The sequence below is a fragment of the Rhipicephalus sanguineus genome, chromosome 1, assembly GCF_013339695.2.
Source record: "Rhipicephalus sanguineus isolate Rsan-2018 chromosome 1, BIME_Rsan_1.4, whole genome shotgun sequence".
Lineage (NCBI taxonomy): Eukaryota > Metazoa > Arthropoda > Arachnida > Ixodida > Ixodidae > Rhipicephalus > Rhipicephalus sanguineus.
In genome coordinates this window covers 177,243,158-177,256,802 of record NC_051176.1, presented here as the reverse complement: position 1 = coordinate 177,256,802, position 13,645 = coordinate 177,243,158, and the positions used below count along the sequence as shown (strand labels likewise).

The following is a 13,645-nucleotide window of genomic DNA, read 5'->3' as shown; positions in this document are numbered from 1 at the left end:
AAGCGAGAAATAGAGTGAGAGGGAGAAAGAAAGGGAAGAGAGTGAAAAAAAAAAGATAGAGCGAGAAAGAGAATGAAATAGACAGAGAGACAGAACAAAAGAACTGGAAAGAAACAGACAATAAAGAGATGAAAAAAAAAAAAACAGAGGAGAAACAAAGATAAAAATAAAGAGAAACAAAGATGGCCGTCCAGCTCCGCTGTTCCTTCAGGCTTGGCACCACTAGAGCTGCCTTTGTTTTTTTTCTCGCGAATTTTCATTAGTTTGCAGGACATGCAGAATGGAGCTGTCGGCGTTTCTCGAGCCAAGACGTGAGTATTAACGATTATCTTGTTGCGTAATCCAGAAATGACTAACCAAGAGCAGTAGAGCGCCTTCATAAACTATCTATAATGACTAGAAAGTTGCACTATAGAAACAAAATCAGCGATGTTATTTCGAAAACAGCACTTCGATGAAAGGATCTTCTTTAGCATGAGTGTTATTAAAAAAAAGAAAAAAAAAGGCGGAGATACTCACAAAACTCACGAAGTTTCGCATTTTGTGGTCTGTTTATTACGGCCGTGAAGATAAAGTACAGTATTCTAATGGAAAAGTTAATAACCACTTTTTGTGCCTGTGATTTGTTCTCGTACTTGGAAAAATAATAGCTTGTATTTCTGCCGCTACATCTGTAGCAAACATTGCCTCGTAGTATCGGAGCTATACCCACATTTTTTTTCGTTTGTACCCCTCTGGTACAAGCGACACCACGTGATTAGCGCAGAAAGCCCCCCCCCCCCCCCATCTCTCGTGCACATGCATATGATTGCCGTCCTTCGCGGCAAATCTATTGCGTCTCTTGTGACGCAACCAACTCCAGTGTAAACACAATTCTTGCGAAGCTTAGAAAGTGTAGGAATTGCATGCACGAGAACACAACGCGTAATTTTGGACATACCATATCAATTTTAACAAGTCCAAAGGTCCATTTCTTGATTAACGTTGTCCCGGTTCTATTTCATCCCGTCGATGCTTCACTCTCTTCGTTCGGCGCTTACCCTCTTTCTTCAAATATGTTTAGGGTGTTTTCAGATATGGGTTGGCCTTGGTTGCCGATGCTCGTGAATGGTGCTCTTTTCTTTCTTTGGACCCCCTGCAACAATGCCTTCGGGCGAAGTAGGTATCACTCGTAAATAAATAAATAAATAAATAAATAAATAAAATAAATAAATAAATAAACTAAGGCACCTTCGCACTAGTGGTGCCAAGCCTGAAGGAAGTGCGGAGCTTGGCGGCCTTCTCTGTTTCTCTTTATTTTTCTCTCTTCTCTGTTTTTTCTGTCTTTTTTGTCTCTGTTTATTTCTATTTTTTATTTCTCTCTCTATTTCATCGTTCTTGCTCTTTCTATATTTCTTTCCCTTCTCTCTATTTCTTTTCTTCTCTTTCTGCCTTCCTTTATCTCTATTTCTCTCGCATTCTTTCTCTACTATGCTTTCACTCTCTCCCCTCCACCTCACTCTCACTTCCCTTGCCCACTGCTATAATATACTATACAAGGCTATGCCATGCTGTGCTAACGTGCATGAATAGTCGACTGGTTACGTCGCTCGCCTTCGGATCGTAGATACGCGGGTTCGAATCCCGCCTCGCCAAGGATTTTTTTTTCGCCAAGAATTTATCTGTTTCTCTTTCTCTCTCTCTCTCTTTCTTTCTTTCTTTCTTTCTTTCTTTCTTTCTATCTCTCTCTCTCTCTCTCAGTACTTGTTCTCTCGCTCATCAAAGTTTCAAAGTTATTGCATCCCGCGCAGGCCAAATCGGCGCACGTGTTCTGGGGGCGAAGCAGGGGATGAAGAAGAGAACGAAGAGAGCGCGTGAGCCGGTTCATGATGATGATCATTTCTGTTTCACGGACCAATGCTCGGCTTAAACAGCTCAGCAGTTAAAACTCACAGGGTCCCTTATGCTGTACATATACATTCGCCGTGACGACTCGAAGGCGAAAGCCATCCGGTGTGACTGCTTTATCATAATCATCATCATCGGAGCCTGAAAGGCCACGTGAGTAGCTGCAGACTTTGTTGATGCTGTGCATCATGGATTCATGGCTGTGCATGGGGGACGGAAAGCTAAGGAAATCAGCATTGATCAAGTTCACATGGGTTGCTTGTGTCACCGCGAAAAGGGGGACCGTGACGGCAACTCGAGCCTCGCCCCTCCTCCAAGACCCCCCCCAACCCGACTAATTCATCGCTGCCCTTTGCCGAATTTAATATCTTCTGCTTGATAATCGCCGCGCTGAGGTCCGATTCCGGAATCAGACGTCAGCATTGCAGCAAATCAGGGGCGTAGCCAGAAATTTTTTTCGGGGGGGGGGGGGGGGGGGAGGGGGTTCAACCATACTTTATGTATGTTCGTGCGTGCGTTTGTATGTGTGCGTGTCTATATACGCAAGCAAAACTAAAAAATTTCGGGGGGGGGGGGTTGAACCCCCCCAACCCCCCCCCCTTGTCTACGCCCCGGCAGCAAATGAACAACAAAGGAAGCAAGGAAATTTTAAGTGAATTATCATAATATTCCGAGCCTTTTATATTGCGTCAAAACGTGTGTACCCATAGAAATCTGGTAATCTCCACAGGTAAGTCAGAAGTCTTACGTTGCTCTACCAAAAACGATCCATGTTGAAATTCGCGGTCGCACGAATTGCCGGACTCGCTTTAGACTCGCTGCGCCATTGGCGCCATCGCTTGAGCACTTTGTGAACTGGTATGCGCACGCCTGCCTCGCAAGCGTGCCTACAAGTGCGACGCAAATCGTACAACTCAACATAACTCAACGAAAGCGCTCACTTGCGCAGGGAAGAAAGTTGTATTCTTAGTTCTCGCGTATTTATTTTTATTTCTTCGAATTGTGTCGTCTGTCGCACGCTGGATAAATGTAACGTAATCGCGCGATTTTTGAAAATATTACGTATAATGTCCCGAAAGCCCATAGTATTTTATGTTAATTTTATATAATTGGCTCCGGATGAATTTTCATCTCTTAGGGTTCTTTAACGTGCACGGAACGCATGTACGTGCTTCAAATTTGCACGCCTATGACAAAAAGGACCGACGATTTTTAAAAAAAGGTGGCTAATCGCAACTAAGTGAAACCAACGACATATGGCTTGCCGTCATGCCGTCATCTAGCGCTCATTAAAGTATTCTTTTATACTCCTTTTAATTAGTTAATTGACTACATAAATTATGTATTTTTTTTACATATTGACTATAAGACAAAGAGCGTTACGTTACGTTGTAAAGGGCATTCCAATAAACGACCTGTCCAATATTTTGTGGCAACGTACACACTACGTGTCGAGTTTTTCCGGCGTTTAAAGAAAGCCCGCGAAATATGAAATAAAGCCACGTGAACGCGCTCATGCGCTACCGCAGTGTAGTGTTATCAACCGTGCTTCGAGCAAGAGAGTCGAAAGAGCGAAAGATCCATAATTCTGAATTGTCTGTCAAATTCAGTAATCATGCTTTGCAGTTCGTCCCCTGAGTTACTCTGCAGGACACTGTCGTCGGCGAAGCGTAGCTTACTAATGTATTCTTTCATATTCCCCGACTGTTGCCAATCCAGGACCCTGAAAACCTCGTCGTGATTAGCTTTGGAGAGATCGTATCGCCCTGCCTGATACCCTTTTTTTGTCGTGATTTTGCTCCTTCCTTTACGGAGGACAATCGTGGCTGTGGATTCCACAATATCTGCATGACTGCTGAAGTTCAGACTGAATCAAATGATACCACCCCCAGACGCATGGCCCCACCAAGCGTCTAAATAAACCCTCGCCGACATGCTGGCCATGTAAGTACGTCGACGTCGAACACAAGACGTGGGATGCCATTCTTCCGTACGTGACCTCCGCATACAGCACGACCGTACAAGAAACGATGCAGATTACGCCGTATACAAGTTCGTCTACGGAAGGAACTTGGCAACGACGCTATGTTGTCAAACTTCACTGACGAAGAAAATCTCGACGTTGCTACCAACGTTATTAGATCAATGCAGCGTGCCGAAGAAGCTCGACAGCGCGCCCGCCTGCGTATCAAGAACCAGGGTCGACAGCCGTCACTATAATCTTCGACAACGCAGCGTAGAATACCAACCCGGAGACCTTGTGTGCGTCTGGACACCGATACGCCGACGTGGACCTAGCGAAAAACTTCGACGTTACTTCGGGCCCTACAATGTATACTCCGACGTCTTGGCACGCTGGACTACGAGGTTGTCCCGGACGGCATTACGAACTCTCAGCGGCGCCGCACACGGTCGTCCATGGACTACTTGTTCTTTTTTTGTGTAGGCATATTTTTTTCCCTTCCATGTTCTGTTACGAGCACCGGGGCGATGCTTTTTCAGAAGGGGACCATGCCACGCGCACTTCTTTTTACATTTTCATGTAACTGGTCCGGTCGCAAACTGCGCCCGAGTGTCTGGGAACCTTCCAGATTATTTTAGAATCTTCGGATAAGACTGTGCGCCGCACGTGAACAATACAGTTTATTCTGGAACCAACTCGGGCACCAGCGATAATGCTGGAAAGTTCGATAAGACATGTCTAAAAGCCCACGCATTTCACAGATGAGCCGATTACTCGACGGCCGATGCTCTGTTCGCCGCTATCAGTGTGTATCGCTTGAACTTTTCATTTCGCCCGAATAAAGAGTTTCGTCTTAAACAAGCCGACTGCTGCCTTCTTCAACGTCACGACCACATGACTATACACATGCAAAATTAAAAAAAATTCGGGGGAGGGGGCTCCCCCTCCCCCTAGTTACACCCCTGTTGTTTAGTGAGATGTCTGCTTCCTCTCTACTTCTTGCATTATCGTTGTGGTTGTCCCTGCTATACAGATCTCTGTGGAACACCTCGGCTACTTTAGAAAAACTATCCATATTGACATTGTCTTCCTTGTCTCTTAGTGCATACATCTGCTTTTTCGTTTTTCTCCTTTTTTTTTCTTTTTGCCTGAGCCCAGTTTTCTATTCCCCACTCTTAGGCTTGCTCCGTTCTTTAGAGCATGTTCAATTCTCTCCATATTATACATCAGGGGCGTAGCCGGGGGGGGGGGGGGGGGGGTTGGGGGGGGTTCAACCCCTCCCCCCCCGAAATTTTTCAATTTTGCTTGCGTATATATACACGCACACATACAAACGCACGCACGAACATACATAAAGTATGGTTGAACCCCCCACCCCCCCACCCCCGAAAAAAATGTCTGGTACGCCCCTGTTATACATTCTTATAATCTTATGTCGCCTACATTATGTTGATTACCTTTAAAAGCTCTGTCAGTTCGCTTCTTTGTGTCGTGCTAGAGGCTTTACTGCTTTGGCGTTTCTTAATTCGGTCTTTCGTCTCCTGGGAGAGCTTGCCAGTGTTCTGTCTGACGACCGTACCTCCAACTGCTATTACGTACAGTCACTAATTACAAAGCTATTAAAATTTTGCAAAATAATAAACGTACGTACCATCATCACACAAAACCCTGACAATGAATGATAAGAAGTTTGGTAAGCAAGGGAACATAATTTCGTCCCGAATCTCCTATAGTTTTAATAATCTGAGACAGTCGTCGCAGAAGTGAATGGAATGACACTCTCGCCACTCATACGAAGAGATGATAGTTGCTCTCAGTGCGCTGTTATCGAGGAAGCGGCCAAGCATTTCTCACACCGAACGCACGTTTCCTGCAGCCGGTGTGCGGTGGAGGTATGGGCGGTTCGCATTGTGGTGCGAATACTCCCGCGCCATTCTTGGCAGGGTGGGGGAATATCGCGAGTGTGGGAAGCGCGCGTCGACTCACGCAAACACGTATATATACGTACGTTCAGACGGCCTGAGTGAACGTTCCCATGAATGGCGCGTACTCACAAGCAAAACTCGAGGCAGGGCTGAGAAGCTCCCTTTCCCGACGGAACGGTACACCTGATCGGCACCGGATCAACTTCACTTTTCCCAGGCCCTACAAAAACATGTAAGCGGCGCTTGGGCCTCTGTACTGCACGCAGCCATTCGTGAAAGAATTTCGCGGTTTCTGCTAATGGCGTACCGATCATCAGTCCGCGACAAACACCAGTTATACCGTTATTTAGGTGCAATTACATTTTTATTTATTCAAAATGCCTTACAGGCCCATTTAAGGGCATTGAGTAAGGGGGGCATCAGTATATACATTGCAATAAAAATACAGACATCATTGCATGCCATTTTCTTTTTCTGTATTTCCAGTATGACTTGCTTGCACTGCCATTCATGTAAATTATAGTCTCCCCATCAAGCTGCTTAGATTAGCTTTTATGCGGTGCGCCTTCCTTTGCAATGGAGGAGAAAATCAAGTTGATTTATTTCGACTTATCCTAGATATGTAAAAGTGGTTCCACAATCAGTAACACGAATCGCATGTTAAGCTACCTGTGGCGAAATTTGAGCGAATCCTCACTATTACGAAAGAAGTTGGAAAATGCTTCTGCCATTTTTCGGAACCCTAACAATGCTACTCTGGGTGATTTTTCTTGAATTGGTAATACATACATACTTGCTTCCTTCTTTCCAACTACAATCGTACGTCAAGCTGAGCCATCACGAAAAGTAACTTGTGCCTACCACTATTATATGCGCAGAAAGGCATTTCGCTTATGCCTTTATAAAGTGTTTCATCGCCATGCACTTCGCAGTAACCTCATCCTAACGTCTACTTATTAGGCATGTCGAGTTGATCACCATCATAAAGTACGGAGCATCTTTTTTTTTTTTTTGTCGCACAACAGGCTTGTATATTGGTTTATTCCACATAAAAGCAAGGACTGGAACATACCTTCCAGCTGACATCGTATGAATAGAAGACCGAGCATTTTCCCGCCAAACGTTTCCTTTTATAGAATTGTGACACTACGACGTGAGTGCATGTTTTGTTCTCAGCACTCGAGAAAAATAAATTTTAAAGGGCCCCTATCAACTCTGAAAGTACAAAGAACGACCGCATTGTTCTCTCCTTGCGTTTCCCATCTTTCCGGACAATTCGTGACGCCAGCAGTATCTTCACGTGACGTCATGAGGAAATAAGCTCTGGATTGGTTCATATACGAGGGATATCAGAATTGTGAATTGTCTCCTATCGTGCTTTGCCAAGCAGTCGCACGCCTGTTCTGCCTTGTCTCGCAAGGCTATATCGTGTGCGATCAAGTGATTTCACTTCGTTCTGTGTGTTTTCGACTGCGCAAGCGGAGACAACAGCGTGTAGCCTAAAAGCGCGAAATGCTGAAGGCCCAACGCTTAGTGCTGACATATATGTCCAACAGGGGCGTAGCCAGGGGGGGGGGGGGGGGGGCTTATGGGGCTTCAGCCCCCCCCCCCCCCCCCCCCGAAATTTTTCGTGCTCTCATACGCCACCGACCAGGGGCATCATCCGGGGGGTGGGATTCATTGGGCTTCAGCCTTATTATTATTTATTTAATTATTTATCTTTTTCAGACCCTCAAAATGTTAGCAAAGGCAAGTTTGATATCGGGCTCTAGACAGACGACTCAAAAGTGGATGATCAGACAAAACATCAACTGCTAACTTCTTGAATTCCTCCGCCAGGCTACAAGTTTATGTCTATGAACGATTTGAAGCAGAAACGAAGGTTTCAGGTGGCTTGGCTGGACAGGTACCGATGGCTTAGCTACTCAGCGCTTCAAGAGGGTGCGTTTTGCCGAGTGTGTGTCCTTTTTAGCAGAAGTGAGGTTGGCAAGGGCCAACATGCGCGCACTGGGGCCCTTGTATCCAAGCAATTTCAAAAGTGGAAGCACGCCCTCGAAGTCTTCGGTGCACATGAAGCCACTAAATATCACACTGACGCCCAGCTGGTAGCCGATAATTTTCTTCAAACCTTCTCAGGATGTGTGTCCAGTGTTGTTGATCAACTGGAAGATGGCAGGCAAATTCAAATAAGAGAGAACCGAAGGAAGTTACAGCCAATTGTTGAGACAGTTCTCCTTTGCGGGCGGCAACATGACAGTGGTCCCATGAATTCCCTCCTCTACAAATGCAGGCAACTTCAGAGCGCTGCTTCGCATGCGAGCGGATTGTGGCGACACAGATGTAAAAAAAGCGTTTGGAAAGTTGCGCAAATAATGCCTCGTATTTAAGCCCAGATGTAAAAAACCAGATTATAGAAATCTCTGCTGCAATCATCAAGGAAAGCCTAGTCGCAAAAGTAAACGCTGCAGGCTGCTTCTCCGTACTTGCTGATGAAACGACGAATATTGCTGGTATCGAGCAGCTTACTGTTTGTGCAAGGTACCTTAATAACGATGCGAACGAAATCGAAGAAGTGTTCTTGGGCTTTGTGCCAATTCACGACCAAAGTGACCGCAAGCCCTCACCGACACCATCATAAGGCTCCTTACAGACATTAAAATTAACATAAAGCATCTCCGTGATCAAGGCTACGATGGTGCAAGCTCGATGGTCTGCAAAACGAATGGTGTTCAAGCTGCTGTTCGGGAGAAATATCCAGCCGCACTCTACACTCACTGCGCCAGTCACCCCCTTAATCTAGTTCTGTGTGCAGCATGCTCCATCACAGACATCTGAAACGTCGCCTTTAGAGTCCCAAAACATGTTTTGGGACTCTAAAGGCGACGTTAGTCTTTTTCCGTAAATCTTCTAGCACTGAATGTGGAGATCACCAGCCGTAAAGCCGGTGTCCGGAAGCAAAACCTTGGGAACAATGCATTCGAAAGCGCGGAAGAATATTTTCGCAGAACCCTGTTCATTCCGTTCATGGACCACGTACTAGCCCAGTTAAACCAACGGTTCGAGAAGCACAAGGCCCCTAAAGGACTTTTCAGTAATTGTACCATCCGCAGTACCACCAATGCAAGATGATCGGGAGAAAGGAGCAGAAAATCTGACCGTTTTTGCGCATGACGTCGAAACGAGGGCTGCTTTGGAAGAACTGCGACTATGGTGGACAAAGTGGGCGAACAAAGCAGCAAACCAGCGCCCCAATACAGGAACCGATGCCCTCTCTCACTGTGACAGCAGGTCCTATCCGAATGTGTACAAGCTACTCCAGATTCTAGTCACCCTTCCAGTGACCACTGCCAGCGCAGAGAGAACGTTTTCAAGCATGAGGTTACTTAAGAACTACTTACGCTCCGAGATGTCTGAGGAACGTATGGTTGACCTGGCACTTCTGTACGCCCACAGAAACGTCGACATAGCGTGTCGGAAGTCATTGACCGCTTCGCTAAGCTTCCTCGCCGGGTCAATTTTGTCCTTTGATAGCGAGCAGGACAAAAATCAGCGCAAACGAAAGGAAAAGACACTGCTGTTCCAGAGTTCGGGTCAATGTCACCACCTTTTAAAGCAGTGAGGATTTTGTACCTTTTAGCAGTTAACACCGTGACCTAATATAAGCATATACGAATACGGGCATCAGGTGGACATTAACAGCCAATCGACAGCTTCACCTTGTTCACTGAGAGGTCGGCATACGCGGCGTTACCAAACAAATTCAGCTATTGGGAAGCCGTAATAGCGGTATTGTTTGTTACTTTCATTTGTCGTTTTTGTTCTTCATTGCTTTTTGAACTAGAAGCGACAACTCTCCTTTTATATTGAGTGCACAATAGTGGTTCGCACTTTTTTAAAAGAGTTTTGGAATAGTTTGTCAACATGTACTTTTGGGCTAGTTGGTTCATAATCGCAGTAGAACAGCGCCGGCGAAAACAACAGACCAGACGAGGAGAAGGACACGTAACACAAGCGCCTTGTGTTACGTATCCTTCTCCTTGTCTGGTCTGTTGTTTTCGCCGGTGCTGTTCTACTGCGATTGGAATAGTTTCGTTATTTCTGCGTTCTTCCTTTATAGTTCTGTCCACATGGTGCGTCCCAGACAGCAGCTTGGCCCAAGGACATATCAGTTTCTGTGATTGTGAAGCATGTTCTTTTGCCTTATTTTGGGCATTATGTATAGTGATCATTGCTTAGTTCCGTATAGTGATTGCATATTTAAATGTACATTTGTGATGTTTTGTGTAAGCATACTGCGCACTGTTTCCGGTGACATGTTTTGCCCGTATTCGAGGTGTACTTTCCCATTCTTGTTTTTTCCCTGGCCGCACTTGTGCAAAAAGATGAGCATTTTGCGTAAACAATCTGCATTAAAATATTTGACCTCGTCATGGCCATTTTGTGGACTTCACTTTTCTTGTTATCAGGCGCTTCTTCGGTTGAAAACTGATGCAGTTCCAAAGTTTACGTGATATTTGCCGTACCTCTTACACACACAAAAAAAAAAAGAAATTGAAAGAATTGAAGACAATTATTCCTGGAAAGATTCTGCGGGCATGCCAACATAATAATCTTATGAAAAAACTCATTTCTTACTCGTTCTTGACAGTGCACAGCATTCAAAAAGTGATTTGCAGCATCCAATACAAATTGTCACTGGTAATACATGTTATTCATATACTTAGTCGTTCGAAAATTCAAGGAGGAGGTCGTGCTGCAACGTCAGCCCCCCCCCCCCCCCCCCCCCCCCCTAACAAAATTCCTGGCTACGCCACTGATGTTCAAGTGTTTTATGAAGAAATAAGTGGCGAGGACGAGATAGCGCCTGTAGGAACGGTTGTGAAGGCGAGGAAGAAACTACTCTCGTCTTTCAACTTGAGTTATAGAATTCTATTCATGTACAATTCTACTTATATACAACAGCGGGAGGGAACATTGTTGTGATCAAGATTTGTAAGTTTTTCGATGGAGGCGAAATGCTCGAGGCCCGTGTACTTAATTTAGGTGCACGTTAAGGAACACAAGATGGTCAAGACTTTCGGAGCCCTACACTACGGCGTCCCTCATAATCATATCGTGGTTTTGGGACATAATACCCCAACCATTAAAATTTGTAAGTTTCTGCAAGGTTAATTCCAGCATTATACCATATATGCCTAAAACAAAGTGGGTCCGGCGGGGGTTGGTGGGGGGAGTGCTCCCCGGGTCCCCCGTAAGTGACGCCTCTATATGCGCGGGCGCGCACACAAACTATATACATATCACGGGGTGACGCCACGTGCTGCGTCGCAGCGCTCCATAGCCTGCTAACATTACACATTAGCCACACTAGCGCTTAGGAATCACAACGGGAAAGAGCGGTAGTATTTCATCTCGCGCGCTGACGTAACTTCCTTTCCCCTTGCCATCCCTCCCGAGTACCTGCCTGCGTAGCTTCCAGCGCGCTCGTCGGCAGAAGAGAGAACGCGCTCAAAGCGTGCTGCAAATCCCTGTAACTCGGCTCGTTCTTGACGGATTCAAATTTGCGGCGATCGATTCGTGAGGCAATAAACTCAGATACTGAGGTCATTCGATGATTACTTGGAAAAGTGGTTCAGGACCACTTGAATACTGCACAGACTGCATACATGGCGGCCTCGCGTGTTACAGGTAAGAGCAGAGATAAGCGACAGATTTTAGAACGGAAGCTCTACTAGGTTGTCTCCCAAGGTCATTTATGTTTGGGCTATTTGCCTGGTGTGCGACCGATGGCGGCGCTGCGAACGGCGCCTGTATGACGTAAGAGCGGGGATTCGCGCGCTTTCGTCTGCTACGTAGGCCCAGCGCCGTGTTGAAACCACCGTTGTGGTAAATCTCAACAAAAAAAGCAGTTCAATAGATTATCTTGCGTATGGTGGCTACTGACGCTGTTAGAACAACCGTGGGACTGCTTTTAACGTTCATTTAGAACTACAGCTCTTTGTTTCTTAGAACTGCGGCCGCGTGTCTCCGCGGCGAGTGCTGCGCAATGGTGAAGTACTGCTTTGTGCCTCAGTGTACTTCGTCCGCTCGTGAAAAAGGCGTTAGCTTTCATAACTACCCCGAGGACCCGAAGCTGAAGGAGTGGATCGTCAAGCTCAGAATGGGAATGCGCCCCACGCATTCATCGACCGTGTGCACCAAGCACTTCGCGGACAGTGACTTCTGCTACCCACCGTACGCGCCACTCTTAGGTAAGCTTGTGACCGTGTTTAAGCGCCTCGCCAATACTTAAGCCGTTTATTGCACGCAGGCTATAAGCATAGGCGACTTACACCAGGTGCGGTGCCGTCCCACAACCTGCCTCGAAGGCCTCTAGACAAGGAGCCGACGACGCGGCCTCTGAATCGCCTCGCAAAGCGCGCCTCGTGAGCTCAACTGAGCTGCGCAGGATATTTTTGGATGGTGTACATACGTATTTTACTTATGAAGGCAAGCACGCGCCTAGCGGACTGCTTATCATAAAGTCATAAGCGAAACCTGTTGCCGCTGTTTAGTGCACATTCTCTAAAAGTTTTCACCTGAGGCCAGCAGTGCAGGCACTTCTTTAAAAGCGGAGCTCTTTAACAGGGGCGTAGCCAGAAATTTTTTTCAAGGGGGGGGGGGGGGGTTTCACCATACTATATGTATGTTCGTGCGTGCGTTTGTATGTGTTGTATGTATATACGCAAGCAAAACTGAATAATTTCGGGGTGGGGGGGGGGGGGGGTTTGAAACCCCCCCCCCAACCACCCCCGGCTACGCCCCTCAATACATTGACTGAGAAGAAAAAAAAAAGTTGGCTTTCACCTTCGAGCCGTCTTAGGCGAGTGCATAAGGAACCCCGTGAGTCCTTTTGTCACAACTGTGAATCCCACTGAACAGATTAACCACTTTGTATAATAAGGAAACTATTTAGTTTCCATCATCGACACAAAGACAGTCACACGAAAATTCTCGCTTTATACCCCCCACTTCCAACTTTTTAAAACATGATGTCTGCCATGAACAGATGGTCCTCATTCACTTTCAGCAACATTTCCCTTCACATGGTAAAAAAAGGAGAAACAAGAAGATGGACGGGAGAAAAAGAAAATATAGACACTCATTACTGTGTGCTGAGGAATCTGTGGTGTAGATTTATTGTGGACATCTATGTACAAGAAAAATGTTCTGCCAAGTGTTGCTGCCTACAGGGACTCTTCGGGAGTTTCTTCATTGCTTGTCTGCTTGGCGGCACCTAGGAAAGAAGACCACAGTCCTGTTGATTCAATATGCACAACTAGGAAATAAGAGTGGGACTGATAAGTGACAGGCGCACTTTATAATACAGTGCTAATGGAGTGAAACGTGTGAAGTTAGGGTTGAGTAATGCATGTTGTTTGGCTTCCAGGGCTTCCAGAGTCTTCAGTTCGTGTAAACTAAGTGCAATATTGACCCGTAAACTTACACCAGAGCCATCAACCCCTTCACTGGCCAGTTTCGTCACAACATAACATGGTCATCTCAAAGAATTGCGCATATTAGTTGCTATACTTAATACCACGCTTGATTTGAGCAACTCTAGTGAATGGTTCAAATTTTATTACAGTTGGCCTTTAGCTGTTTCATTCAATATTTTTAAGCAAGAATACTATGCCTGCACAAATATAACTTATTTTAGGCAGTATTTAGCAAGTTTACAGAATCAGGTCATGTTTAAATTAGTTGTTCAAATTTTTGGCCTGCAAGGCAGTGGTGGGCTGACACCGATCCATTCTGTATGAGGCTCAGCTTCGTAGAAAAAACTCAAGGAAGGGAGGAAGAAAAGGAGAGGAGAAAGGCTGCGGACCAT

At 45.9% G+C, this 13,645-nt stretch overlaps 1 protein-coding gene across 2 annotated transcripts in view; it reads right to left on the bottom strand.

The window, feature by feature from the left end:
- Positions 1–12,923: 12,923 nt before the first annotated feature.
- LOC119402910 (ubiquitin carboxyl-terminal hydrolase 20) overlaps positions 12,924–13,645 on the bottom strand; it is an 86,470-nt gene continuing 85,748 nt past the window's right edge. For both annotated transcript variants that reach the window (XM_037669952.2, XM_037669954.2), the window contains exon 23: positions 12,924–13,051. In XM_037669952.2, the coding sequence (XP_037525880.1) occupies positions 13,002–13,051 (50 nt within the window). In that variant the 3' untranslated portion in view covers positions 12,924–13,001. The remainder of the gene's footprint in view (positions 13,052–13,645) is intronic.